Below are 13,843 nucleotides of genomic sequence, written 5' to 3'. Positions count from 1 at the left end.
TTAAATTATACATATTTTCTCGTTTAAATATTTAAATTTTTTTAATAAATTTAATTATGTAACGGTTTCAATGTTATTATGTAAGTATCTATGATGTAATGATTATTAGAAAATAGGTCAAATTAATTAATATTTGACACGTGATTTGATATTTTATTTATTTTACTTTTTAAGAAAAATAAAATTCATATTTTTTTTTGAAAAGATCAAACTTTTCTTGTTTTTCATAAAATATTCTTAAGACCTTCAATTTACCTACCGATCACTACTATCGTTGGAGACCATCCAATCACTTGTCGATCACTCACTCGTGGACCACCCTTCGACTATCCACATATCGGTTGGGATGTGTATGTACTGGGATTTAGGTTTAGGTTTTTTTGAGGGTTTGAAGTTACGATTAACGATCTACAACGGGTGGATAGACGGTCAGTGGGAGCGACAGCAGCAATGGATGACCAATGGGTGGGGTGGATGTTTTGGGTTAAGAATTTTAGAAATATTTTGAGGTTTTTTTTTAAAAATAATCATAATTTTAGTTTTTTAATTTAAATTTCAATATGTCTTGATTTTATTAATTGAATTCATTGCCTAACTTGGTTGTTTATATCACTTTGTGAGATTTTGAGCCTTAAGCATGCATGTTCTTATTTTTATGCTATTTTTCTTGCTTGAGAGTGTTAAATTGAATGATGAAAATCTAGAACTTGTGGCTTGTACATATTCTTGTTGTTTCATTTGTTTATGAACTTTAGGTGCCTAATTTATAAATTATTTGTCTTGATTTTTACCCTTTACTCTAGCTTTTTTCCTATCCTTTACTTAAGTCCCATTACACTCTTTCTAAAGTCCTAATAATCTTGCATCTCATTCCTTATAAGTAGTGGAGAATTGATCATGTCTCAAGCCTATGGAGATCCTTGTTTATTTTTTACTTTAAGCGAACTTGTTTTCTACACCCGAAACATATTGAATGATTTGAGTGAATCTTGGTGAGGAATTAAGTTAGGCTGAGATTTTGGTTGATAGATGATAAACGATTGCAAGGTTGATTGATTCGTTCTTACTTGTACCTATTCGGCTTAATTGGTGATTAATTCATGTCATTCTTGTGAGCTTAACTTTCATGATTTTGCTTACACATGCAACGATTTGGGCGAAGTAAAATTAAGTTTTTGATTAGTTTAATCCGAGCATACTTAAGGGCAAGTATGAGACATGTGAGGGGGATTTGATAAGTGCTTGTGATTGGTGTTTTTTATTTGATAATTGCCATGTTTTTTCACAGCTTAATTGGGTTGTTTTTGTTTATTTTATATGCGGTGATTAGCTTACTAGAATTGGCAGCAAAAGGATGTATTTTGCACCTTTTTTATTTTACTGGTCATGACTAGAGGTATGGATACGACGTTGTCTAACGTGGCATCTTCCAGAAGATCCAACCAGTAGCAGGGATTTCTAGAAACAGTCTAGTCAGCATTATCCGAAGAGAATGGACTAAATCTTTAGGAATCTAAATTTAAGTTTGAATTCAAAAACACTTGGATTTATCTTTTAAGATTTAGGATTATTTTCATTTTGAATTTCTTGTTATTTTTATGGATTTAGAAGCCTATAAACACCCTCCTTATGGTATGGCTAAATCATCATAGAGATCATATATCATTTTACTTTGTTTATTTTTACATTTTTCAATCAATTTTTTTCTTACTTTCTTTTTCTTTAAACTATTTTTATTTTGCAAACTATACTAAGCATGATCAATTATATCATGCTTAGCTAATTTCTTTAAAGTCAAGAGCTAGTACAAAATCAATCCATGCATGAGAATTGAACATCGCTTAAATCCCTTCGGGAAACATTTTCGTCTTTCTGATTAGATAGTTTGGCAATCGACCTTACTACAATTTTAAACGTTTTTCAAATCAAAAAGAGCTTGTTGGTTTGGATATCGTTTAATATACTGTTGGGAGGAAGGATAGGCTTGTGGCAATTTGACTTCTTGTAAACACTCTTAGTGGCAGTCTGCTAAGGAAAGACAAGATCAGATTCAATTTTCGACGAGACAATATATCCGAGTTGGGCTTTTCCAGTTTAAATATGATTATTTTAACGGCAATAAATGTGGTTAATCCATTCAAGAATCATCTTTCAAAGATAGACTTGGAAAGACCAGTTACATGAGAGAAGGGCAAGTTACAATGGGTTGGGCCTTGTAGACTGTAACCGACATGAATCCCTGAACAAAATCCTTTTCAATGATCGCAGGAATTGAATCAAGCTAGCTCGAGGCGATTTTCATTTATTTGTGATTTCTAAACTTTATTTCATTTCTCTTCTGATTTACTGCTTTTCTTAATTTTATTTTGGATTTATTTTTTTAATCTACTTTCTTTCTTATCATCTAAATTACACCTACCTTTTTTTTTATTTTTTGTTTAATTACTGCTTCTGAATCTGAACTCAAAATTTATTTATGCAGAAATTCTGTTTTTTTTCTTGTGGATCGACCCTCTTTCTATACTACATTTTATTTTATTTGAAGATGATATTATTATTTTTTTTGACGAGGAAAACGACGCTTGTCACACCTAGATCACATAAGGACCAAAGAAGAAAAAGGTTAAAAACCTAACCAAAAGACTCAAATAAAATAAAGATATTAACAAATCTGATTGCATCGGTAAACGAACCACAAAAGTGGATGAAGCTACTGAAATACCATCGAAAAATCGTAAATTAGAGTCAAGCAACGTGAGAAAACTATTAACGAACGCAAAACACATATCCAAATCAATCTGAGGGTCCAAAGTAGAGAAGATCATCATGATAACAAATAAGACCATCTTGATCAATCGTGGCGATGTCAAATCCAACCCTTAGAAAAAAGATAAACAAAAACAACGACAAAAAATTGTAAGCTACCAAAAGACAAAGAAAACATGACACAAAGGCAGAGATAAATGTGTCATAAAGACATAGAACATGTCACAAAGGCATAGTTATTATTATTAAAAAAACTAAAAAAAAAATTGACAGACGGCAATCAGTATTTAAACCGGTGTCGTCACCGATTAAATAAAATTAAAAAAAAAGTTAGATTATCAATAAAATTGACGCAAATTATTTAAGAATAAAAGAAAAAGGAAGTGAAAGAAAGCGACTACAATTTTAAATTATAAATTTAATTTAGACTACTTATCTTTTACCACACGAGAAGTTAAACATTATATGTTTTCATAGTATCAAACTAATGTGATGCTTTTAATGATGTCATAATATTAAATAGTTTTGTACCAAAAAATAATATTAAATAGTTGGAAAAATTCTATATTATTCAATTATTAGTAAATTATGTACGAACCAAGTGACATTCGTGATAAATGGATTGTTGTTATTATTGAGGATTCGGATTTGAGCACCATAAATATCAAGAGTGTGAACGTTCAATGTTAAAAGGTTGAGAGTTATCTTCGAATATATATTGCCTTGTACTTACTCCATATTATTAAAAAAAATATTGACTAATAATTTAATTGTTAAGATCTTAAAAATTAGATGATTAAAAAACACATGTTAAAGAAACAAATAGCATTTGTTCAGAAACAAAAGGTAGAGATGAAACAAAATAAAATGAAAAAACAAAAAATTATAACAAACGACATTCATGATTAAACATTAAAACTGAATTTTTTTTGCCTAAACTAGTCAAAGCAATCAATCCATCACCACCCAGCTGAGCTATGCTTATTCTCTGCATCTACTTGATTTTATACGGGAATGGACTGAAAGTGGCGGGTATATCGTCCCTTAAAAATTTAAAATTATTATAAATTTAGATTTTTTTCTATATATTTTTTATTAAAAATATGTTTCTGTCATTCTATAGGTTTTTATAAATTTAAGTTCGACCCTTAACATAAAATCATGCGTCCGTCCCTGATTATATTATTTCCTATCATTAAACAACTACTTCCGATCATCTTTTATGAAATGATCATCTAGCTCAGTTGGTAGAACACAAGGTTCTTAACACGGAGGACATTTCATAATTTGGAGGTCTCCCACGAAAGTTGCTCTCAACCTGGGGTTGAGATTCCCATTTGAGTAATGGTATGAATGATAATCAGACCTTTAACTCTTCCTCATATGCAAAACCATTTTCATTTTTAGCTCATACAAGACAACTTGTCAACTGAACCCTCCACGGTAGGAGGTGTAGTAGAACCATTTCTATACAAGTTTGAGACCATCAACCTCTAGCTTACTCCGTTGAGCAATAACCCCATATCCATGGATAGACCCCTAAGAATTTAAAATTATCTTATATTTTAAATTTTTATATATATTTTCTATTGAAAATATGTTTTCGCCCCTTAAATTTTTATAAGTTCAAGTTTACCTTCACTGAAATTTTATAAGTTCAAATTCGTCCCTCCGACATAAAATCTCGCGTCTATCCCTGCCCATATCTCTTTCCATTCATCGACAAATGGCCATTCACTTGTTCCTATCATTGCTCTCACACCCAGTTCAGACAACATTCTTAAAATCCTAATTGCTTTAACAAGACTCCAAAAATTGGTCACAACCCAAAATCATTGATCAGATACTAAATCGGAAAAACTAAAAAGAAAACTTTATGTTTTAGTGGAGTGGTATGAAGATAAGAATCTAACATTTCATCAACGGTTCCTTACCACGTTTTATCGTTGGATTGGGGGCAGAGAACCAATTGTTTTAGTTAATCAAGGAGATTCTAATTTCTTGGGCACACAAATGCCTAAAGATATATTAAATTTATAGAAGACCTATCCTAAAGAAGGGAAGGAAAATATTAGTATTAGATAAAAAAAAGTGAAACAAAGCCATCAAAGTGGCTTTGTCAAAAAGGAATCCTTGGCATGCCCCTAAGTTTTGTCATACAATTATAGGTCAAGGCCAAACACATTTGATGGATCATTTTGAATTAACTGGAACTAGGTTTGGATTCAAAACTATAAGACTAAATAGTCCCAACATTTTTTTAAGCTCACATTGCGATCACCACATGAAATATGGTATCATGCGAATTACAAGCTTTATTAAAAACCGCAATTAATTCAACATTATCCTTAACCAACGATTTAAAGTAGTTTTCTTATGAGCAGCTTTATTAAAGTCAACCTGCAAAAGAGTTGTACTCTTCCACCATAGCTCACGGCAATATATAGGGAGAAAAAGAAAATTTTCTAGATAAATCCTCCAAAATATCTATGTACACTTTTATTAATTCTAATTAGAATTAATTTAAATTTCATTCTAGTCCCAAAAGTTCAATCTTCCCTTAATGAGTCTTGATAATTACTCCCATGTCATCCTTTTATCTCCATTTTAATAACATTAAATAAATGCATAAATTTTATTTATCAATTTCCATCTTTTCCCTTTCAATTTTCTAAAATTTCAATTTAGTCACTAAAATTCACTATTATGCTTTAACATGGAAAATCAAATTAAATCCACTAATCCACATCAAATTCTACTGATTAAAAATATAAGAATATTGTTTCTAACTGCAATCTACCTTCCTTCAAATTTTATAAGCTACCGAATACTGATTGGATCCAATTATCCGAATATTTTACAAAATTTTATCGCTTAATAAGCTTTTATACAAATCCCAAATCAAAAATCTTACACGAAAATATCATTCTTGGAGAGAACTATTCATTTACGGTACCAATATATATATAATTTTAAAATTACATTTTTAATCCCTAAACTTTTCCAAGTTTATACTTTGGTCACCAAACTTTCAAATTTTACATTTTAGTCACTAGTCAAATTTTGAGGTATTACATTCTAGTATTTTCTCCGCTACTATTTTAATTGTATACATTGTAATGATCATTAAAAAAATTGTTATTTGCACGAATCAAGTTATCTAGTGATTGAAGGGATAATTGTTATTCTTAAAGGTTTCAGGTTCGACTACAAGCGGTTGCGGGGTATTTGAGTGTTCATTGTCAAATGGTTGAGAGTCTCTAGAACGAGAAATTATTTGATGGACCCAGGACACCACGTCATCCATGGTACCAACCAATAAGATTCATTCATCTCAAAATAACTTCAAAATAACTACTCATTACTTATTTACATGTAGGAAGAGATGAAGATTCACCTTAAAAAATGAGATGGATGGATTTTATTGGTTAGGTCTACAAATGACGTGGCGAACCAGATCCATCTAATATTTCCCCTCTAGAATAGATACTATCACGTGTAATTACTCTATATTAATAAAAAAAATCCCGTTATCTGATACACGTCTAAAATTAATCAAGACTATAATTTAAACACTTATTTTTCATTAACCCATTATTTTTAAGATGGCAATAGGTATAATCTTTATTTATCTATTACATTATTGAAGATATTGTTAGTATTGTAATAATCTTTATTTATCTATCAAAATATTTGTTTTCAAAGTTTAGTAACCGTTTACCCCAAAAAAAGTACACGTTACCAAATAATCAAATACCAAACATATTTATGACATTATGGGCCATATTAATACAATATCGCACGAAAGAGGCCATATTTCCAAGTAACATCTTGTCCATTTTTTGGTTGTCGTTGTTGCATTTATGGGCCAAAAAGCCCTAAGAACTAAAATGGTAATTAGATTATTAAAGTTTTTTATTACTTCCTGTATTATATAGAATTTATGGATTTAGTCTTTATATTTTAATTTGGAAATTTTTAATCCTTAAACTTTTCCCGATTTGAAATTTTAGTCATGATCAAACATGTTATTAGGACTAAAGATGTTATTCTATAAATGTAAGATTGAGGCCTTGATATGTTTGCTATCTCAAGTTTGAGTCCAATCATGCATAAATTTATCATATTGATGTGTATACTGAGGTTTTAAGTATCATTAGCACTCCTAAGGCGATACTTGTGACAATAAAGTATTTAAAGAATCAATCTTAGATTGAGCATCTAAAGGATAAATTCATGTTCATCAGTTATCATATGAGAAAACATCTTAAAAAAATCACATTGATAATATCCGTTGAGTACCTTAATGGTTGTAAGATCTTTAGATGTGAATATTGATCATTATGTAGTTATGAAAAAGATGCAGAGTTATTTATTCGTGAAGTACCATATTTAGCACCATAAGTGAATTAATGTATCTTATAAATTATACACGACCTGATATAACATTTGATGTAAATTTTTTAATAAGATGTAACCCTTAACCAACACATATATTTAAATATCTCAAAGGAACCATTGATATGATATCATTTTACTCTAATGGTTTAAAGTCTATATTAGTTTACTATAGACATGCAATATATTTACTAGATTAATATCGTGATCAATTCTGAATAGAATATGTATTTACAAGTGAGGATACATTCGACGAAGTAAACATTATCCACTACTTTTAATTGTGCATAAATAATTGCAATACATGAAACATGTGTTTAAGTCTATTGACCTTATATATCCAAAAAGACATACGATTTACTTCCACAAAAAATAGAAATTATTTTGGATAATGTAACATTTGAAAAGTTGATATATAATATCACGATGTATCACTTCAAGGATGTTAAGTGATGTTGAATATGAGGTAGAGTAAAATGTAAGTTGTACTCTCTTTTTTTTTAATTGTCTCATTGAATTTTCATGCTAAATTTTTTTGAGACAATAAACTATATATTATAAAGAAAATATGGTATATTTTTTAATTAAATTATAACAAGACATTTTATAATAAATTTATGATATTGTTATAAATTGATCCTCGAAGGAAAAAGAGTACACCGCATGCTGCAACTCCCATATGGTCATATGGAAGAACTCTATTCAATGTAGGGTGACTTTTGAAGTTTAAATTTATATATCTTATGATGTTTAAAGCCCTATAATCAGAGGCCATGTTCATTCTTAGACAATACAAGCAATATAAAGATTGTTCTCCCTCATATTGCGTTCTATATTATCTCATGGTCTTACTTTTAATTCCCATTTTACTTAATAGAAGTGGATCATAACCTATATATATATTAGTATTGTTTTTTCATTTTCTTCTTCCTAATTTCCTCTTTACCAACGTTCTTCATTGTATTGGTTAGATTCTCCACAAGCATCTCGCACACTTTTCCAACCGTACTCCCAAATGGCATAATTCGATCCCCATGCTTTGCCACTATCACAGGAACTGTCGTACCCGTCATAACAACTGCATAAACACCACAACAACCAACAGCACTACAGTGATTAACATTTCAATTAATCGAGACCAAATTGGAGTTGTCGACGCATATATATATATATATATATATATATATATATTATTACCTCCACAAAGTGTTGGGAGATCAAAGAAGCTTCCCACATAGGAGAAAAGTAGAAGTAAGGCAACGCTTTGAGGAAATACAGTCCAATTTGCCTCAACATCAGTCGCATCAAATACCCATCTTATTACTTTATCAGTCACTTCCCAACAAGCGTTTGCGGTCTCCATGGCGACTTGCTCTCGGAGCTTTTCCAATCTTGATTTGCTTGCTTCTTCCCTGATCCAGATAAACTCGAATACAGCAACTTATGCGATAGTAACAACTTTGGGATTACTTTAGGAATGAAATTACTTACCGGTCAAGAAATCTGTTCACATATCTCCAAATGAACAATGAAGTGACAACGAAAATGGCTCCCCACGAAGCAATAGTGAGAAAATTGTATTCACAAACGTGCTGCAATAGCCATGTTGCAGTTGAGCTTACAAGAAGCGATCCGCTTATCTCCTTTCTCTTCCATAAAGCTATGTCGTTTACAACTTCTGCAACAACAACAAAAAAAAGGTTGTAAAAAGCACAAAAATATACCCCACAAAGAGTGTATAATATCAGGAACCTGATACCTGCAGGCTGAGAATGTACAATTTTATCTCGAATCAGATCAAAGATAGCACCACCGGTGCTTTTAGCACCTGAATGAAGATGTTCAAGCATAACATAAAAGAAAATCGAAAACATCATCTTCAGTTGATCAACGGAATCCAGGATTTTTCTAGTGTCTCCATATATCATAACCGGAAAGAATACATCCAACGTTGTTCGAATCGAAGAATCCAGTTCAATGAGCTCTTGGGCGAACTTGTACTTCTTGCTAATATTCCAGGAGCTTACTCTAGAGGATTTATCAACGGTTTCCTTTGCTTGATTCAAAAGATTCAACAGCTTCTGGATTTCATGAGAATTAGCGGACCGGTTTATCTCCTCGACCCTTGGTGTAATAAAATTAACTGTATCTCTGAGATGATTGAGAAGGGGTTTAAATCTTTTGGCCGTCTTTCTTGCATTTGTTATGGCTACCACTAACTGGCCAACTACGGTTGATAGAGCAACACCTGGAACGGCGTTGATAATTTGATCCATATTTCAGTGAATATGATCACGGTGGAGTTTATTTTTCTTTTACGAAAAATAGGAGAGCGTAACAGGTATTACATATATAGGGTAGGCAAAATGAAAATCTATTGAACTCTTTTGCAGTTTGCTTCTTGGAACCTGCCATGCATGTTCTTCCAGAAGAACCGATGATTTCATGTTTGTTTAACCTGTTCTGATAGTGTATCTGCCTGGAAACTCTCTCCTTTATATTTAATTCCAAGTCGGGCATGCAAGTTCTAAAGTCTAGCTCAAGAAATCATATGAAAATTGCAGAAAACTACCCCGCTTATATAAATATTATTAAGTTGAATAGCGGAAATATATTAATCATGTTCACAAAGATTAGATATTCAAGAATGAGTCATCCTCTTATATTAAATGTTTCTAATATATATGTTTATAATATATATAAGGGAGAAAGCAATGTAAAATTTGAAGTCAATCCCTAACTAACAATTTTTATTATTTGCTAACGAACAAGTTGTTGAAATAAAAGATGGTTGTGGTTAAACAACAGCTGGTGGTGAGGCACAGTGAAGTTGAGAAAAAGGATGATTACGATGGTGCACTGAAGGTCGTCAACAATCCCTAACTGAAGGTTTTTGACCCCAGATTTGAGTTCTAGGGAGTCAACCGAGGGTTGCGGTGAGTTTGGGGGTCGATTTAGGTCACCGTATCACTGTATACGGTGACCGGAGTGGCAGAGCGACACCGACGTAGGGGGGTTGCTCGGTGGCCGGCGAGTGGTTCACTGGTTTTTGGTTTCAGGCCGAGGGAGAGAGTAGAGAGAAAAGGAGGCTTTTTTTGAGTTTGGGGGTTAAAAGGAGTTTAAAACAAAAAAAAGTTGGCTTTTATAATTGAGTTTTAGGGTAAAACTAGGTTTTATCCCCTGACATTTTCACGTTTTCACATTTTGGTTACTGGACCTTTGTTTTAAATTTTATTGCAATTTTGATTCATGCTTTTGTATTTATTTTGGTTTAGTCACTTATTTCCGCTATTTTTATTTATTCGAATTAGTTGCTGTTTTTTTTGTTACATTTCAGACCGTATTTCATTAATTTATTTGCTAATTCACTAACTTCTAACATACTAATTGCTAATTATTTACTAACCTACTAACTTCTAACTTACTAATTGCTAACTTACTTTTTTTTTTGTTTTCGCATTCTAATCATTCTACGAATAACTGTTAAAATTCACTAATTGCTCCGGGCTAAGATCTACATTATTTATGATTCGAATAAAATTCTAAAATAATTGTTAACCTTTTTTTATTGTATTTATATTTTCATTATTTACATTTATGCCCTTTATTTTTCTGTTATTTACATTTCTGTCTTTTTATTTATTTATTTCATTGATTTCCGTTCTTTCATTTTTTTATTTACATTTAAGTACTTTATTTTTCTGTTGTTTATATCTATGTCATTTAATTTTATGCACTTTAATTCATGCCCTTAAATTTATAGTATTCACATTTCTGCCCTTTTTAAATTTCAGCGTTTAATTTTCTGTTTGCTAATTTGAGCTTGATATTTTATTTTGGCATTTGGTGAGCTTTGTTTCACTTCTAGTGCATATAATTATTTAGTACATCCAATAAACGGAGGTGACGCCTTTTAGTATGGGGAATTTACGGAAAAGTCTCTCAGATATAAGGGAAGTGTGTTTCCGAGGATTGTTCATACAAAAAGACATTCTTTTATATGGGTAATCTGTGGAAAAGTCTCCCAGATATAAGGGAAGTGTGTTTCCGAATATTGTTCGTAGAAAATAATTCCTTTTAAATAGATCATAATTTAAATATCACTCGAATTTATAATTTTCAAATATAGAGTTGACGAATAATCGAATAGGTACCGATTTCGGGCGCTTTGGGGGTGCTCATCCTTCCCCACGCGTAATCGACTCCCGAATCCTTTTCAAAATGAATTTCTGGTTAAACGCATGCTGGTTTTTGTGTTTTAACTTGATTTTTTAAAACTATTTTAAAAGACATTTTTATGTATTCAACCTATCTAACTCAAATGTCGATGGTCACTCCAAATTATTGGTTTTCTCAAACCCTAATCTTTTCAAAATCAAGTTGGTTTGATTCCATTCCTAGCTCCCAAAAAACTTAAGGACAGTTCAGACACCATTTTATGCCCTGGAAAAATAGTTATCACTAAAGTCTATACATGTTCAGCTTGAACATGGACAAGGCCAACAGTCTAGCCTGCACTAAAGAACCTGCCCTTTCCAGGAACAACAGCCGGAGAGAGGGATCCATCAATGGCTTACCAGGATGATTACTAATAGTTAGTCTGTGATGATGATCAGTCACAACAGGACCCATATACGGACTAGAATTTTACTCAAAGTAGGGATGAACCGAAAGAGAACATGAAGGAAGAAGCTTTAAAAATGCAACTTAAATAATCTGTCATTGATCCCTCAACAAGTTTAGTATTCATAAGATTTATATTTAGTTTCGGTTATAAGATTTTATATCTAGACTTTTAAAAGAGTGTTGGACTTTATGGTATGAATTTAAATCTTACTATGAATGAAATATTTAATTTGTTTTATGAATTTCCTTTGAAAAATTGCTTTCAGCCATTTATTCTCCATTCGCCTGGCGGCTCCACCATTGGCACGCCCACCGGCAGCAACAGCTCCACCTCCTATGCCTGGAAACGGCCACATTCCACTTCCAAGACCAAATCCAACATCATCGAGTGTTGGAGCAATACCAAGCCAAAACCCACCAAGAGCTAGAAAACCAGGCCCCTGCGTATTCAACAATGAGGTAAAACTTCGGAAGATATTGCCTTTGTACCCTCCAACCATACCAGAACTTCACTGATTTTCTGAGATTGGGAACAAAACCGGCGTGACAGGTAACGGGAAGCTATTGTGATCAGAGGCGGCGGCGACATTGGTTGCTGAAAAAGCTGTGCCTTTGGTGGTCGTGCTGCTGCTGCTGCTGCGTGAACGTTTAGCATTTCTATTTTCTCCTGGTGCCACCGCCAACAGGGATGTCCCTCAGGGTGCTGCCATGAGTCCAGTAACGTTGACAGGACTTGCAGAAATAGCGAGGTAGAGAAAAGTTATAGTTGTTGTTGTAACAAAACTTAGTGTTGGTGGAGTCGCAGCGTGGACAAAGTAGCTGCTCTTGTTTTACGTTAAACAAATGGACCCATTTACAGCTTATTTTGCACAATCAGTTTTTTCAAAAAAGTATTTACCAAATACTAAAAATAGAGGATTTGACTACCAATCAGTAACTTAGGTTCAAATAGACTTAAAAACTTTTCAAAAAAAGTTATTTATCAAACACACTCGTGTATTTTGTGTCGGCTCCCAGATTCTAGAGTTACAAGACAAAGCCCAAAATATGCATAAAAACATGTTCAAAACTCAGATCAGGCCCCATTGGTTAACGAGATTTGCCTTCAGAAAACTCTTCAGAGGTCGATTCTACGAGGGCTATGCAGATTACATAGCTTGAACATTATCATTATAAACTCCAGCTTAGTTAACAAGACGGGACTAATATTTTTTAACTAAACCTTTCCCGTTTGTAGTTTCAGACCATATGTGGCCACGTATAAACTGATTAAGGGCTAAATTACATAACTGACACCGTTTGCTTTTAATTTTACCTTTCTGACACCGTTTGACCAATATTTCCAAAAGTAGCACCCTTTCTGCTGAGTTGGCAAAGGCGCGTCCCCGGGGACGCGCTTTACCCGTGTTTTCGCTGAGTTGGATGCCACGTGTGAAAGGCGCGTCCCCGGGGACGCGCCTTTGCCATATCAGCAGACACGTGTGGAAAGCGCATCCCCGGGGACGCGCCTTCCATTAAATGTCATAAATGCCCCCATCCGTTTTTCCTAACTACCCCTCCTCCTCCCCTATGTAAACTCCCTCAACCCTCCCTCATTCTTCACACCAAAATCATCTTCTCCTCTCTTATATAACTCAAATTCTCCAACTATTTGAGTTTTAAATTTGTTATTAGTGGTAAGAAATTTATTTTTATGTTAGTATTTTTTTAAATAGTTATTATTTTTTATATTAATATATTTATGTAAATATTATTTTTTTTATTAAAATAATATTTATATAATTATTATTTATTTAGAATTATTAATTTTTTTTGCTAATTATATTGTTTTGTCTACAGTTATAATGGAAAACGAAATGCTGTTGCGATTGGATATTGATCATATCTCCAGACATTTTAGCGATATGGTAATATTTTTTATAATTAATGTTAATATTTAAATTTATTTTTATTTTAAAGTTATTATGAATTTATATTAATTTTTATTTTTTATAATATATATTATTTAGGATGCTGATCGTATTTTAGAAACTTTTATTAAAAATCCACGTAT

At 32.3% G+C, this 13,843-nt stretch overlaps 1 protein-coding gene and 1 pseudogene across 1 annotated transcript; both read right to left on the bottom strand.

Annotated features, from left to right (window-relative positions):
* Positions 1–7,856: 7,856 nt before the first annotated feature.
* On the bottom strand, positions 7,857–9,466 carry LOC120119027 (reticulon-like protein B4). The gene is made up of 4 exons (XM_039138941.1): positions 8,924–9,466; positions 8,656–8,842; positions 8,362–8,576; positions 7,857–8,242 (listed from the first exon to the last, which is right to left on the bottom strand). Exons 1-4 carry the CDS (start codon positions 9,438–9,440, stop codon positions 8,067–8,069), a joined length of 1,095 nt encoding a protein of 364 aa, XP_038994872.1. The 5' UTR covers positions 9,441–9,466; the 3' UTR covers positions 7,857–8,066.
* A 2,159-nt stretch (positions 9,467–11,625) lies between these two features.
* Positions 11,626–12,876, bottom strand: LOC120119074 (annotated as a pseudogene).
* Positions 12,877–13,843: the final 967 nt, after the last annotated feature.

Source organism: Hibiscus syriacus, unplaced genomic scaffold (assembly GCF_006381635.1).
Source record: "Hibiscus syriacus cultivar Baekdansim isolate YM2019G1 unplaced genomic scaffold, ASM638163v2 tig00110330_pilon, whole genome shotgun sequence".
Taxonomy (NCBI): domain Eukaryota; kingdom Viridiplantae; phylum Streptophyta; class Magnoliopsida; order Malvales; family Malvaceae; genus Hibiscus; species Hibiscus syriacus.
The sequence above is the reverse complement of the archived record's forward strand: the minus strand, read 5'-3'. Positions and strand labels throughout refer to the sequence as shown.

What these genes read in the sequence shown, in the direction of transcription:
- LOC120119027 (XM_039138941.1), bottom strand. Translation starts at nt 9,440, where the DNA reads ATGGATCAAATTATCAACGCCGTTCCAGGTGTTGCTCTATCAACCGTA. An exon ending in TGTACATTCTCAGCCTGCAG is followed by an intron (nt 8,843 to 8,923) that starts GTATCAGGTTCC and finishes TTGTTGTTGCAG; the next exon opens with AAGTTGTAAACGACATAGCT. An exon ending in GTGAACAGATTTCTTGACCG is followed by an intron (nt 8,577 to 8,655) that starts GTAAGTAATTTC and finishes TATCTGGATCAG; the next exon opens with GGAAGAAGCAAGCAAATCAA.